Genomic DNA, 16,424 nt, shown 5'->3' with positions numbered 1-16,424 from the left:
TTAATTAATGTTACCAAATCAAGAAGATAACTGACTGATTAGAGCTCCTTTGTGCTCAGAAGCATGATACAGCAGACAGACATGATAAGGATTACTTGCAGGAATGTTAAAAGTCAAAACCTTCTGCCAAGGGCCACCAACCCTAAACTCTGTCTTCCCTACAACTGTTTCTCTCTATGAAACTTGATTAGACAGTGTAAACATGACAACTTTGAGAATATAATGAATGCACTGCACTGATACTGACAATGTAAAGCCAATTCATCAAATATTTCAACAGCAACGGGACAGTCGGGAGGCTGGATCTGAACCATAAATCAAACCTTGACAGAGAAGGATAATCTGGGCTTTTTGCTCACCATGGGGCTGCGAGAGTAGGCGCTGGCTGCTGCACTGATCTGTGGAGAGAGAGTCAGAGCTCCTCCGAATCCCCCTGGGCTTGCCAGCTCCCCGTTCAATCCTGCGTGGGACACGACGCCAAAATGAGCCGGGTATGAACCGGGGGGCACAGACATGGGACTGCGGAGAGCTGGGGAGGCAGGGAAAGAGGAGGGAGCAGTTGAAGGGACAGGGAACCATATGTAGCACACAAACACAAGAGTCACAGAGGAGCTGAGAAGTTGGAATACATCCTCATTTATTAGGTGTTCTTCATACAGTGCTGGCAAACAATTTCAGTGCTAGACCAACAGAAAACATACCTGTGCAGTGGAAGGGAAATTATACACATTTTTAAAAATATACAAGTTTGACAAATGAGGCATTCATATATATTTAGACCTTTACTCTAGTACTTCTGAAATCCAGCGCAGCCAACAGTCTTCAAAATTCACGTGATTAGTAAAAAGAGTCCACCTGTGTGTAGCTTAATCTCAATATAAAACCAGATGTTTTGTGAGGACCTCCACGGTTTATTGGACAACATTAGTGAACAAACAGCATCATGAAAATGAAGATACACAGCCAACAGGGCAGCAATAAAATTTGTGTTCACAAGGTGTTGATTAAAGGAGGCTGAATACAAAAGCATGGCACAAATTTCAGATTTTTATCTGTCAAGCATTTTATAAACCTTATATCATCTTCCTTCTACTTCATAATCATGCAATTCTTTTTGTTACCATAAATACCAATAAAAGACCTTGAGGTTTGTGGTTGCATTTGACAAAGTGTGGCCAGTCCAAGAAAATACTTTTGCAAGGCACTGTGTAACAGCTGACAACGTTATTGAAGAGGGGCAACATCTGTCTTCTCTGTTGGCTGCAAGAGTAATTAGCAAATTAATGTCTTCCTAAAGACCTTCACAGTAAAGGTCACTTTGGATATTTTAAATTGGGTCCTCATGGTTTTAAAAACTCTAACTTATTATTTTTTTCTTGGTTGCCTACATTAGAATGGCAAATATTGCATAAATAAACATAAGTTAATGAGGCATGGCAATGTGACAGCAACATCCTAAATGAATATGAAAATGAACAAATGTTGAGGGATAACAGGGGAACGGAGGACACAGACAGACTGGGTCCAGGTCAAAATTGCAAAACAGCTGAATTGAAGGATCTATAAAGTTTTAGTTATATTACATTTATGAAAATATATATATTTATAATATTACTTGGTGATTCTCACCAAGTGGGTCTGCACTTGTTGCTGCTTTGCTGACCAGGCGAAGGCAGGAGGTGCTGGGGCCTGGAGCTCCTGTTGATCCTGGGGTAAGAGCCTCACGGTGGGATGGGGATGGGGTGCCAGACTTGGACAGTGGAGACTGAGACTTATCCATCTGTGGAGACATCAAACACAGCAAAAATAACCAAAATATTTCCTTAATGCTGACGCTGTCCTAGCACAACACTTTAAAAATATACTCATTAGTTTATCTGGATTTTGTTGTGAATGTATTGGAAAAGCTTTGCAATAGTGGTTGATAGTAACATGAAATAATTTCTCTATTACAGTTATGGATTGTTAAAGCAAATTTCATTAAATATTGTATAATAAATAATAATAAAGAACCTAAGGGGACTACGTGAAATACATTTGTTTTAAAGACAAAAAGAGATAATTATGTGTTTCATTATTATGTAAAAAAACTGTTGTACTGAATATACTGTTTTAGCATAATAACAGACTTTTGCAGACCAGCTGAGTGCAAAAAACGAAAGAGTTTTATCTTACCTGTGCAGGGTCCTTGGCCTTTCCTGGGGTGGGGCTGCGGGGGTTTGGCGTGGAAGGTGCCTCACCTGTGCTCGAGGAGCCAGGCAGCTCTTTTCTTAGGGTTGGTGCCCGGTCCAGCCCATTCCCATGGGGTGAATGAGGCGGGCTGCCAGTGGGAGAGTTAGGTTCCTAAATGACAAAGTAAGATACCAAAAACATTTAAAGCATTTAAAGTTCACATGTGTTTCTACATAAGAAAAAGCCCTTTTTAATTGACTTGAATTTCTTGCAATTTTAAAGTAATGTACTGGACATGAGGCAGACAAAACCAGCTGATTTACTTTTCTAAGACAATAATAGATTAACACAGTTTTTTGTGGCAGCGTCATCCAAGCTATCTTGTCGCCACTTGTTATATTTCACCATTAGTCTTCTATTCCTACACTTGGTGCTGACAGCAAAAGTAGGTGTGGTTCAACAGCTAATTCACTCTCCTCACTGTGACCTCAGCAGTTTAACTGCCCAATTTACGCAGTGCAAAGTGGTCCAATATGTTTAGAAAAAAATAACTTGGTTCCAATCACTTTACCAGTCCATGCAAGACAAGCCAAATTTAAAAGTTGTGTTAACAAGGCATTATAAAGTGCAACATTTGATGTTTGTGGAGTCAACAGACTAGAGGTCCTTTTAAAAGTACAAAATCTTTCTCAAGACAGCTTTGTATAAAACCAGAAAAAAAAAAAAAAAAATGTTACGCTACAGATACAGTTACAAGAATTTATCATCTAAAAGTTAAATTATTACAGGTATTCAGTTTTACATACAGGGGTTGGACAATGAAACTGAAACACCTGGTTTTAGACCACAATAATTTATTAGTATGGTGTAGGGCCTCCTTTTACAGCCAATACAGCATCAATACGTCTTGGGAATGACATATACAAGTCCTGCACAGTGGTCAGAGGGATTTTAAGCCATTCTTCTTGCAGGATAGTGGCCAGGTCACTACGTGATACTGGTGGAGGAAAACGTTTCCTGACTCGCTCCTCCAAAACACCCCAAAGTGGCTCAATAATATTTAGATCTGGTGACTGTGCAGGCGATGGGAGATGTTCAACTTAATTTTCATGTTCATCAAACCAATCTTGGACAAAGATTTCTGTATTATATTGGTCATTTTTATTATAAAAATTTTCAGAGAAACAAGATTTTGGGTTATATTGGAATATACTGAGATGCACTGGTATACTAACTTTTTCCTGTGTAAGATGGAGTAACTCATGCAACAAATACTTAATGAATGAGAATCTAGGAAAAGAAAAGTATTTAATCACAATCAGCTTAACCAAATTAATTAGTTAACAATTGGTAATTAACAGTTACCTAAATCTAACAAAAACACCACATGATATCCAAATCTGATAATAGTGGAGAGGAATAAAGGTTCACCATTAAACCTCGCCTCATCAACTGTCAAAATTAGCTGCGTATATTGCCATTTCTTTTTTTGCTACTGATTTGACCACGGTGGAGCCAGTATAAGATCTGTTGTCATGCTGTATGTACCGGGACTCATAAAGGCAGTGGTGATCAGGGAGCATCATACGAAACAGCAGAGACTGTCACTGGTGTCGATGCAGCAGTATGTGGACATGGACATAATGTGGTATGTTACAGATGCTTTCATCACCAGAGCCACTGTTGAGCCAGCACTGCTCCTCCAGAACAGAGAGCTGGAGCAGGCACATCTCTCACAGTGGGTCACACTGATCAGCACAGACACATTTACTTGCATGTAGGGTCACTATATTGCAAAGATGTCCTGCAAACACAGGTCTGTCCTGTTTGTTCCATAACCCACATATTTGTTGCATTATTTTCCTGCCTGCTTTTGTAGCACTTTCCTAAATCACACAAAAGACCAGTTCTGCTTTTGTTAGCAAAATCAAGGTACACAAGGCTTATATGAAACATATTTTGGTACACAGCGTGAGGTATTTGAAGAACTAAAGTTTTCCAGAGGCATAAATGGCTTTGCATAAATTAAACTAACCAGACTGTAGTTATCTAATGAGAGGAGAAGGGGGAACACTGAGGTAAGGAGGAAAAGAAAAGAAGACAACAGAAAGAGAGAAGAACAGAAGCCTCGAGAGTGCAGACGGAGGACAAAAATACACTCGGAGGAGATAGATTTGAGGCGATGGGGAAAGTATTTGTGAATGTATGTGTTGTGTCTGTGTGTGGGCATGTGTGCGTGAACATGTTTCACAAGCACAGAGCACGAACAGTGGCAGCTGATAATGAGCTTACACAAGAGTTCTCCCTATTTACAATGAAACTGCAGCAGACAGCTGAGCGAGCAGCGTACCTGCTGACTCCTTTCACATTCTCCAGACACACACACACACACACACACAGAGAGAGAGAGAGAGAATAAAGCAGGAAGACAGGTGAAACAAAAACTGTACATTTTAACAACTGTGAGCAGAAAGGATGAAATTATTATCTGGTTGGCTTATCTGCAACTATCCTACACTCATTGTTTATTCAAAATACTATAAATTCTTGTGCATCTTCTAGCCTTGATGAAAAAGTTTAGCTGTTTGGTTTTGAATGTCACAACCTGGCAAAACATATTTTCAACTTTTACTTTATAAATTAATAATTCAATGAACAAATATGACATATAGCTTGACAAAGTGCAAGATAATGATCTCCGCCTGTAAGAGAAAATACATAAAAATATCAACTTCTGATCTTCTGATACAGCAAGCATATTTACAGCGCCAGTCAGAACTTTGGATACATTCATCATGGGCAAATGCATCATTATGTTAATAATGATGCATTTGAATTGTTCTTTTTATAAATTAATTTAACCTATATATTTAGAGATTTTGCAAACAAGAATTGGGTGCACAAGTTTGATTTATTGTGGATTTTCTCTAATAAACAGAGGGTCAAAGTTATGAAAATATGTTGCTATTATTTAGATAAATGCTTATTATGCTGTTTTGTACACATACATATGCTTATGACATAATTCTGACTGGAGATTTGAATAAGTTTCTGCCAATTCTGATAAGAAAAATAGACAAATACCCAGGACACTTATTGCTATCACAGGGTCTGGGTTCCCTGCAACATGCTAACAGAAGTTTTATCAAATAAATGTGTATATTTAACCATGTGTTAATAGTTAGAATATTCAACTTAAATTCAAATGTGTGCTTCCCCATCTATTTCTGAAATTTAACTCATTCAGAAAATATAACATACATATAGACAAAAACGTTAAAATAAAATAGTGTAGGCAGGAAACGGGGCTGGTTCCAAGCTGTGGTAGATACATCTGCAGCACCAGTCCTCCTAATGTTCATGATTTATTTGTGTGTGAGATGCAGCTGAAAGAACTTCAGTTGGATAAAGAGAGCTTGTCATATGTAACTTCTTGAGAAATTAAGTAATGTCATCTACCTACCTCAGGAATGTGTGGATATTGCACAAGGATGTAGCTATGAAGAGATAAGGTTACAAGTATTTATTTAACAAGTTCTTGTGTCAAGGAAACATATCATAAAACAAAAAAAAACTCCTTTATTGAAGCTTCAGCAGGCTTGTTGCTTAAGAAATGAAGCTGGTGCACATTGTGGTTGTTCTTGATGCAAAGCCACAATGTTTGTTTCCAGATGGCAGGAATAGTGAATAGTTTTATGAAGGGTTAAAGGGATTTCAATACTGATGGACATTTTCTTGCAGCTGTCCAAGTAAACTGACTTAAAGGGAGGGAAGAGATACTAAATCTCTACTGAAACAAGTTTTAATAAACATTTTCAGTAAAAGTGGAATACAGAGGTCAACTGAAACAAAATGTTTGTTTATGAGCAAGTTTAATACCAGTATATGGGGTTATCAGACTATGAACTCTTTGAATGAGTTTACCGTTAAGTGAATTAATCATCTTTTTCAATGAAAGTTGCTTCCATGTTATAGGTTAGTTTTTCTATAATTACAGATCCTTTTAAATTTATAACATAGTTATTTGATTCCAGGTCATTATATGAACAATATCATCTTCTTCATTATGATCATGTACATATCTGTGCTTTCGTACAGGAATAACTACAGCCATCTAACTGAAAATCAAATACTTTCATTTTAGTTATAAATCTAGATTTATAATGTGATGTGCATCCAGTAAATGTTTAACATCCTACCTGGGTGCATGTAGAGGTCTATATCAATAAATTAGAACATCATCAAAAAGTTAATTCATTTCAGTGGCTCAATTCAAAAAGTGAACCTCATATATTGTATACATGCATTGCACACAGAGAGAAATATTTCAAGCATTTACTTTTAAGCATTAATTGTATTTTTTTATGACTTACATTTAATGGAACCCCAAAATTAGTTTCTTTGAAAATTAGAATCTAACATAAGACCAAAAATAAACAAGTGTTGGCATGTTGGGACTGAAAACGAAGTCAGGGCAGCCAAAAAATACTGCATGATCCATTTTAGGAGCTATGATTATTTTTGATGTTGTTTTTCTTTTCATGTTTAAAAACATTTAGAAATATCTTTAACCTTTTACCTGATATGATTCACTTGTTTTAGTCTCAGTTCCTGCAAGAAACATTGAACTAACAAGCTTCTAAATGCTCAGTTACATTCACTGACTGAATGTCTGGCAAACAGTGTTGCGCGGGTACAAAAAATCTATTAAGTTTTTGCACATAAAACAACCATCTGCTGCAGCCAAAAAACGGCTTATGAGAGCACTAGGGAGAAAAAAATCAATGAACTAAAATTTTCTGCAAGTCTTGAAAGAGCTAATGGGGAGAGTGAGCTTATCATGCTGAGCAGAGTCTCAGTAAACATGAGGTTATCAATTTTAGAGCTGGAACTTACCTCATTGGAGACGTCCACCACAAGATTGTCCTCACTTTTGTCTCCATCACTGTCCTGCAGATAGAAAGACAACATGAGAAATTTTATTTTTCTGCAACACCCAAGGTTCAGTAAACCATACTTGTAAATAGAGAGCTTTAATAAAGAAAGACATGCACAGTTGCTCAAGTGCACACACAGATCAATAAATCAATATCCCAGGCTGCTTTTTGCTTCCTCTCACTGTCTGTCCTCCATGCAACATTAAACACAGAGATACTTTACCTTATATTCTCACCAAGCATCCTCCCTATACAAACTATTTTTTTATCTCTTACAATCTGCAGACACATACTCTTTTAGCTCTGCTCCATCCATGGCACATTTTTTGCTTTTCGTCCAGCCATCTCTCCCTCTTTATCTCTCTTTTTTTCTGGAGTGAGAATGATGGCACTTAGTCACCATGGCAACAACGCTTTGATGTGATCATGGTCTGATATTTCTATTGACATCAGTAGCTAATTATGCAGAGCCCAAACAAGACAAGTCATTCAGTCTATTCCTGGAACAAAAACATTAGCTGCAGGATGGTCATACGGACAGGGTGGAAAAGAGGAAAAGAAAGTAGAAGGAGATACAAAGAAACAAGTAAGAAGGCAGAAAAATTTTAATTTTTAAGGAAATTGAGAAACATCAAGAGGCCCAACAGGCAAACCAAGAGAAATAAGTTGTAAAATATGTCTTGACAGACAGAAAGAGAGAGAGGAAAAACATTCGGAGAGTTGAAACTATTCCTGCTTGTTTCATGCTCTGGACTAATGGGAGAGATTTGGGTTGTTGTTGATGCCGAACTGATTTTCCTGGAGGCAGTCTTCTCCCAAAAAACTCCTTGTGTCAATCAATCTTCCAGACTGCAAACACACAACCATCTAATTCATTATAGCTATCTGACTTGGCTGTCTCTTCCCTGGCATTACATCCCCTCTGGCTGCTTGCTTCACCCCAGCAGACCCATCCAAACCAAACACGGCTCTAAATGACGATGGGCTCTCGACCCCCCCGTCGCCTGTAGTGTCATGGGCAATCTGTTGCCCACACCATCTCACACACACAAAAACAGAGAGTGTGCTTTCTTTTAACAAGTATATCAAAAAAATGTTTTGGTGTAAACAAGAAAAACGGATTTAATTTTAACAATTTTCTGTCCATTTAACAATTTAGCTGTGCATTATTAACGCCTAATGCCTGGTTCACACAACAACCTTTTAAAATTGTCGGTTGATTCTCAAAACCTGAGAGGCCCCACATGACAATAAAAAAATTGTTGATATAACAGGTTTGGTCCTACAGTGTGTGGTGTACAGCCACACAGCAAGCACAACACACCACACACAAACAGATTTTACTCACGAACATTCAGATGTCAGATGGGAAATCTTGCAAAACCTCTTGACATGAAACGTGAGTTCCGAGTAAATAAACAGGACTGACGAGGAAGAATGGTGACAGTGATAGTGGACTAATTTTAACAAAGAAAAAACATTACAAAAAAGAAAAGGCGTTGGTTGAAGTAGTTGAGACACCGCAAGCAGGGGCTCTACTTGCTACACTATGATACGCCGTTTCTCGGGAAACAGTGTTACACACAGCGTTCAAATTGTTCTCTGTTCTGATATTTCATTGAACTTCCCTGGTTAATTGCACTTGCTTCCTGATTGGCAACACATACACACATACAACAGGCTGTATGCTTGTTTGTCCTGGCCCAACACCCCACATGCTGGGATATCGAGCCAAGACAATCCAACATGTTCAATAGCCCTGATTTGAGGTCAGAGCAGTCCCAACGTCCTTTCAAGCAGATTAGAAATGCAAAAAAAATTGTTTATCACTGAAGCAATTGCTGCTTTTATGTGAAGGCAGCCATATTAGATTTTCAGATTTGGATTGGTCAGAAACCTTTGAGATAATTTAAATTCTGACTTTTCAGGGGCTTCCAGATGATTCTGCCAATTCAAGACTTTGATATCCCAACTTCTGATACCACAACTCTAGGTCAAACGACTGCATACCTGCCTTGTGTTTCAGAGGCTTAGCAAGATACTCTGCCTTGGGTACATAACTTCCAAAGTAATACTACAGCTTACATAGTTCAGTTACCAGGAAAATGAGACTAACAGTGATTCTTTGTTCTAAATATTTGCAACTCTGAAGCACCATTTATACTGCCCATTGCTATATGGCTAAAACTTGTAACCCTATTTTTAATAATTTTTGCTTTCCTGTGAAAATAAACTCTACTGGTCACCCCTCAAATCTCTCGGTAGTTTTCTTGGTAAATATCCAGTAAAAAGCATCAAAAAGACATCTGACATCTGATTGTGCATTTACAGTTAAGCCACAAAATTATTCAAACCCCTGGCAGAATTAGGTTTAAAGTAAACTTTTTATATAATGTATCATTGACTCAGTAATAACATTAAAGCTCTGTCTGCACTAATCAAGACTCACTCACCTCAGCATCAAAAATGCTTGCAGTGGCTCCAACTGTTGGCAGCACGACCTACTTTCTGATTATTTCAGATCATATTTATTTGACCACTTGGGGGCACTCTTAGACTGCACATGGAGCATTGGCAATCATTAGGTGTGGATCAAAATAAAGTGAGACTGTAGTGCAGTCCTGATGCAGTAGAACATTGTGAACTTTAATCTCCTCAACCAATTACACACACTACAACCTGGGGTGCATCATAAGTAAACATGTTTTTCATAATGTGCTTCATTTAGATTCATGACAAGATAAGATACAGTTTGAAAACAGTTTAAGTACAAATACATTGCGCCAAAAGACACAGAGACACATACATAGGAGTGTGTCGGGAGTGGCTCTTTGTCATCACAGCGCCTCCTCTTGGCCTCCGCCCCACCCTGCAAGGCGGAGTATCCTCCTGACGGTCCTTGGTGCTCCTCGGTGGGCTGACTGTCTGTTGAAGACACCGACTTGCTCTGAAGAATGGCCGAGAAACAAAGGAAGGTGTGAGTATCATGGTCCATAATAAAAGCAAGTACAGGTAATGAAACTATGGGTAAAGGTAAAAAATCAACAAAGAAATAATCAATCATGTTTTAAAAACCAAGCATGATAAAAACATGAGTACGCACCCACCAACTCAGATATTCAGGTAATGGTGTGGAGAAACACTTAGGGAGACACACACACACACACACACACACAGAGAAAGAAAGAAATAAATGCAGACACAAGCACAGGTATAGCCGTAGTCATAGTAGCGCACAGGACAGCCTATAAAGCTAATTACTGCTCTGCCCCTCGACACACCAGTCCTCGTGTAAAATATGACTCTCATTATCGGGTAATAAAGCTGTGCAGGCATATTTACAATGCAGCCTGCACTGCTGCTCAGCTCTAAAGAAATTCGATCAAACCATTGTGTTGAGTTTGCACACGTGGGTAAGGACAAGAGCTTCGGTGAAGGCCACTTGTCATTCTCTGCCCCCCATGTGGCAGGGAAAGGAACACTGAGGGTTTAGAGGCCCCTACAGGAAGGGGTCCACAGGAGAGGAGTGGAGAAGCAAAGTGACAACACAATGAAACTCAGTGATGCTTCTAAAACTTAAATTAATTTACTATTCTAACATATTTTATTGGCATGCACCTTTAAAAGCTAATTGACAAGCATTTCTGTTGTGCATTTTTCCCTCTGCTCATATTTTAAAATGTTGCAATGCTTGAGTAAGTTCAGCCCAAACTAATGAGAATTATAGTTTCCCTGTGCTTTAGAATCAATATTGTGTTTAGAAATTAAATTATGCCGGAGGTTTTGTCGTGTTTGTCTCTTACAGAGAGAGAAAGTGAAAACAGCTGTTCTTTTAAATCATTATTTATTTCATAGTAAAAAGCAGAACAATGATAAGCTGGTTTTAATTCTCATCCTACTTATTTCCCCTCTTTTTTTGCTGTAGTATTTGTATTTATTGATGATACAGTGCAAGCAAAAGTTTACATACACTCATCATGGGCATGAATGTCTTTACTTCTGGGTCGAATTTGATCTGTTCTTTTGTCAGCTTTGACTGAGCTATGATCAAGCTGTTGAGCTGAAGTCGGACAGTTTGAGGGTATTTCCATTTTCCCATCCACTTAGTCCAATGCACAACTACTCCTGGCAGCTAAACAGAATTCAGCATGATGTTACCACCACCATACAGTGGCCAAATAGCTCAATCTTTGTTATCTCTGACCATAAAACCTTTTTGCAGAAGACATTTGACTTATCCGCCTAGGTATGTTGCACATCTTAATCGAGGTTGAAGGTGTTCATTTCGAAGAAGGTCTGTCTTGATGGTTTCACTGTGAACAGTGACACTGGTGGTGCAGTAGTTTCCAATGGCTCTTGGGTATTTTTAAACATCCTAACCAATTTTCATTCATCTGAAGGTGACAGTTTGGGTCAGGCGAAAGACAATCGGGTAATCCAACAGGACAAAGGTCCCCAAAAACACCAAAACTGATAATAGAATGAATGAAACAGGCTACTGCTGGGTTTATGGAATGGCCCCAAACTAAACCTAATTGAAAATGTTTGAACTATGCTTTAAAGCATAGCCTATACAAGAAAAACAATCAATTTAATCAAGACTTTCAATTTCTGATAATAAGAGCAGTTAAATACCCACCAGACTTAACACAGTAGCTTGTTGATGGCTACAAATGTGTGTAGTTTCTCTGGAACTTGCAATAGCACATTTGGCCAATTGCCCACATGTGGCACATTGTACATGTGTGCAAGTGTATGTATATATTAGATCTTGGATGCATAATTTTCATCCCACAATAACATCAAATGTTTGCACCCAGATCTTGGTTTTGAAGTTCACTGCAGATGTTTTTATGACCATTCCTGCTCATGATGAGTGTATTTAAACTTCTCACTGACAATGTATATGTTATTATCATTGCTTTGTACTCTTTTGCTCTACCAGCTCTTGAACAGAGCGAGTTTAGTTTGAAAAACTCGTTAAACATGCAGGTTTGGAGAGGATATTGTATCATATTGGAGATGTCAGTGCTGTCATTCATAGTAAAATAAATCTTTGTTTTCTGGTACAATGATTTCTCTTCACAGCTGAAAGACAGTTGTCTAACTCTATTCTTAATGTAAACTAATGATACTGCAGACTGGGTTGCGTTGGGAAACATTTAATGAAATGGATGTCACTTGGTTGTTAAATCTCTAAGTGATAGTTTTTACAGACAGTTATGTTAATTGTCTAAATCAACTGGAGTAGATGTAGCACTGAGAAAAAAAAAAAAATCAGGTCTCTATTCATCCATTTGGTAGTTTGAGTCCTTTCAGAGAAATGTGAAGTGCTACGGTGTTAGTCTGATGTCGAAAACCTTGAGAAGCTCAAGGCTTTCAGTGATGAGCAGCTATTTTACTGCTGTCAGGCTGTGATACTCCTGGACCAGATCCAGTCATACTCTGCCTTTTTTTTTCGAGGCCATTTTACAGTGTGTCTCAATTTCCCTCAGTTTATCACTGTCACACAAGCACTCACAGAGGGAAACGTGGGCGTACACTTACATCAATGTGCACACACACACACACACACACACACGCAGACACACACACACACACACACACACACACACACACACAGCCGAAAGTAGAAGTACTCACCCTGCTGGGGGCTCCCTCTGGGTCGTAGCGGAGGGCGGGAAGGCGCAGAAAGCATTGCAGAGAAAATAAGATTTATAGAGAAAGGAGAGAATGTTTGACGTCAGTGCTGATGATAATAATAATAACAACAAGAAGCCAAGGTTAGAATGAACTACAACTTCTCCCCTACAATAAAGATACAGTATTGTGCCTGATACCGTTGTCCTTTCCCCTCTGATTTTCCCTGTCTCTGTTCTCTACCTTCACCAGCTTGCCCAGCTGCCTCTTTCACTTTTTCTTTTTTCTTTCTTTCACATAAAAACATTAACACCTAGAGCTATAAATATTCATAGGTTAGTATACAAATGCTTAACATGACAACATGGAAATATTCTGGTATCTTCATAGTGCTGATTTCTACTTTTTTACTGATTTGTGCCTTTTTTTCTGACTAGGACTTTTATTCATGAGGAATTCTCTTGGCTCGATGCCTGAGACTCAGCACGAAGATAAGATATACTATCTAGGGTCAACCAAAGTTCAGTAGGAAAAGGCATTTCTTATGCATCTACACAAGCTTCATGAATACATCAGTCCAGTTTATGATACAAATCTGAACAGGCAAATTTAAATTCAGTCCAAAAGGTGAGCATCTAGGTAAAAAAAAAAAAAAAAGATTCTGCCAGTCAGAAACTGTAACGTGTAGAAAAGGTAGAATGCTGTTTTGCATTTTACCTTGTCAGAAAAAATAAAAACCATCTACTTTTTAATGCTATGGGTGTTTAAATCTCTCCCTTCATTTTATGTATGAAATAAAAGTAATTTACCCAACACAAAATTAAAAATGTAAATACAGAAATACACAGAGTCAGAATGATGCTATGATGTGTACAACCATTTCCAAATCATTTAGTTTGTTTAGTCCATAAAATATATGCTCATTTAATCTTTTTTTTCCCTACAGCACACTTGTGACTTGTGGACAGAGACATGTTTACCGCTCTGTTGCATCATTTCTGTTTCAGACAAGATTGGAAGCATTTGAGAACAGATAAAGAAATCGATTGGTGTAGTTTTTAAAGCTATGTTTTGACATCCCTTCATGATTTCTTTTTTTACTTTGCCATTTTACACAATATTGTACTTGATGTTTTTGGGGTTCTTTGGACTTCTAATATGAAGCTGTTCAACTGTAAAACCTACAACCTATACAAACAACACTGGTAAATAAGACAAGACTCTTAGTTTTGCCAAATTTTACAGTTTCAGTTTCTCTTCTCTTCCATTTGACTTAGGTCTGGGGACTTAGATGGAAGAAAGTCCATTTTGTGTCTGTAGAACTATTTCCGTGTTGATTTGACCATATGTTATAGGTCATAGGCTCACTGACAATGCATTTTCAGGTTTCTAGCAGAAAATATCAGATTTCTATTTAAAATGTCTTGCTCATGGTGCCATCGGCTCACTCTACAAAGGTTCCCTGGGCCTTTGAAAGAAAAACAGACCCACAAAAACACAGATCCTCTACTATGCTTAATAGTGGGAATGAGGGGCTTTTCAACGTATGTATCCTTTGAATCATAGTTTTTGTTACCAAAAAACTCAATCTTAATCTTACCTGACCAAATAACAGTTTTCATCATTTTCTCTAGTTACAGAACCTCCCTTCCCACACACCTGACTACAGTTGCAAAATAAACTTGGATCATTGTTCAGCTTTGTTTTGCTCCACCTTTAGGGTTAGGGTTTTGCAGAGAATGTACAGCTCTTTACCTCTGAGATGTTCTGGATCAAGATGGTTTCGCTCATCTTTGGAAGCGAGGTGGGCGGAGACTCCAAGGGCCCCAGTCAGTGCCAGAAGCCCCGAGCTCCCCGCACCCAAGGACAAACCTGATGGGTGCGGCGTCAGGGGGATGCCGGGGGCGTGGTGAGACAGGTGCTGGAGCTGCTGCTGCTGTGGCCACAGGGAAAGAAGAGAATAGGGACGGGAAGCGACATATAAAGGAGATTAGAAAAATCAGACTTGAAAAGAGAAAAGGAGCTAAACATATAAGGGCAGCAGACAGTAGGATACAAAAAATGAAACAGGATAAGTTAGAGGACGTGGAAAAGGGAGAAGATGAATGTGATTAAATTATGACGTGAGAGGAAATTAGGATGAGGGTACACACGATGTGAAAGAGATTAGCGCGTCAAGAGTTGATTAGGACAACAAGAAAAGGAAATAAAAGGAGATCCAAGTTGAACATCAGGGACACAAAGGGAAACAACAAATAATAATCATAAAAACCAAAAACTGACAAAAGAAAGAAAAAGAAAAGAAACATTTGGTAAGAAGTGCAAGATATTGAAGCAATGGGATTTATTATAAAAGAAAACACAGGAGAGGGAATAGGGGAAAATGGCCCAGGGGAAAACAGAGAGGATAAGAAAGGGAGGAAAAGACTTGAGTTTCAGAGCAAACAAGGTGAAACAGAGTGAAATCATAAAGGCAGTGAAGAATGAAGACGGACAAAAGGGAAGAGTTAAATGCGTTCAGAAAAAAAGGAAAAGTGTAGAGCACAAAGATCAAAAAATAAGAGGAAAAAGATGGGAGAGGAGAAAGGGGGAGATGGTCAAAATAAGATGAAGAAAATGATCAAAGATTATGTGGAGGACTGGATGGGAAAATTCAGACAGAAAATGAACACAGATGGCAAAAAAAAAGACGATGGAAGAGAGAGTGGAGAGCAAAGGAGCAGCTACAGATAAAGCAAGGCTATTATCCTGAGGGGGGCATTAGAACGCATTTTCATGTGTTGTTTTCTCAATCCAGCACATTAGACACACACACACTAGAGCACACACACTTTAGAGACAGCAGTGTTTGTAGAGCTGCGAGGAACAAAGGGGCTTTAAGTAGACAGTAATGTGATCAGAGCTGTGACAAGCTGCAGAAAGCCCCATCTACTGCAGCACTCAGGACCATCCCTGCAGTTATATGAGCACATCCATACACCATACGGACCTTGTCCCACTGTACCAGGATAGTGGACTTTTTTCCAGAGAGTAAATACAATATTTACTATGTTTTCTGTAAAATTGTGTTCTTTCAGTGAATGTTAAGCAGAATTGAATAAAAAAACCTATAAGTGAGTTGTGAATACTCTTGTTCTACTGAAAGGAGGCATTAGTTCAATTACTGTTCCTTCTTATGAGATTTAATGTCATTTTAGCTGACTGGTATGACAAAAATTACTTGTTTTTTCTCTTCAACCAGCATGCTATCAAAGGCTTGCAGCACTCAGCAGTACAATAATCTCTGTCCAGCTTTTTAGTTTACACATTCAACATTTGCCTTCCTCACTTTGCAGGAATTTAAATACTTTCATACTTAAATACTTTCATTAACTTGCATGAAGACAAAAGAAACCCCAAATCAGGAATAACATTTTTTTTTTCTTTTCGGAACCTTTAAATAGCTCTAAAAATCTGAACTTGCAGCTGACTCCATGTACATACTCCTACTTTAGAGTAGGAGCTTTCCATTGTAAGGGTTATCATCTGTGAAGCAGCAGAAAGATGAGAGGTCTAATGGTCTCAACATGCTAATCACCTCGCTGACTTCCACGTGCCCATTTTTAAATTATTGGACCAGTCAAACCAGAGCACTGATGGACATTTTCAATAAATTTTTCCATAGGTGGTAGTAAT

At 38.4% G+C, this 16,424-nt stretch overlaps 1 protein-coding gene across 4 annotated transcripts in view; it reads right to left on the bottom strand.

Moving 5' to 3' along the window:
* The window catches only part of tle2b (TLE family member 2, transcriptional corepressor b), a 129,244-nt gene that overhangs the window by 15,409 nt on the left and 97,411 nt on the right, over positions 1-16,424 (bottom strand). For 2 of the 4 annotated variants that reach the window (XM_047374017.1, XM_047374020.1), the window contains exons 7-13: positions 14,505-14,685; positions 12,753-12,769; positions 9,916-10,056; positions 7,069-7,122; positions 2,176-2,343; positions 1,630-1,780; positions 360-529 (exon numbers count right to left, since the gene is read on the bottom strand). In XM_047374017.1, the coding sequence (XP_047229973.1) occupies positions 360-529; positions 1,630-1,780; positions 2,176-2,343; positions 7,069-7,122; positions 9,916-10,056; positions 12,753-12,769; positions 14,505-14,685 (882 nt within the window). The remainder of the gene's footprint in view (positions 1-359; positions 530-1,629; positions 1,781-2,175; positions 2,344-7,068; positions 7,123-9,915; positions 10,057-12,752; positions 12,770-14,504; positions 14,686-16,424) is intronic. The other 2 variants (XM_047374019.1, XM_047374018.1) reach the window with 2 other exon arrangements.

Source organism: Girardinichthys multiradiatus, chromosome 9 (genome assembly GCF_021462225.1).
Source record: "Girardinichthys multiradiatus isolate DD_20200921_A chromosome 9, DD_fGirMul_XY1, whole genome shotgun sequence".
Classification (NCBI taxonomy): Eukaryota; Metazoa; Chordata; class Actinopteri; order Cyprinodontiformes; family Goodeidae; genus Girardinichthys; species Girardinichthys multiradiatus.
Note: the sequence above shows the minus strand (reverse complement) of the source record. Positions and strands in the feature narration are given on the sequence as shown.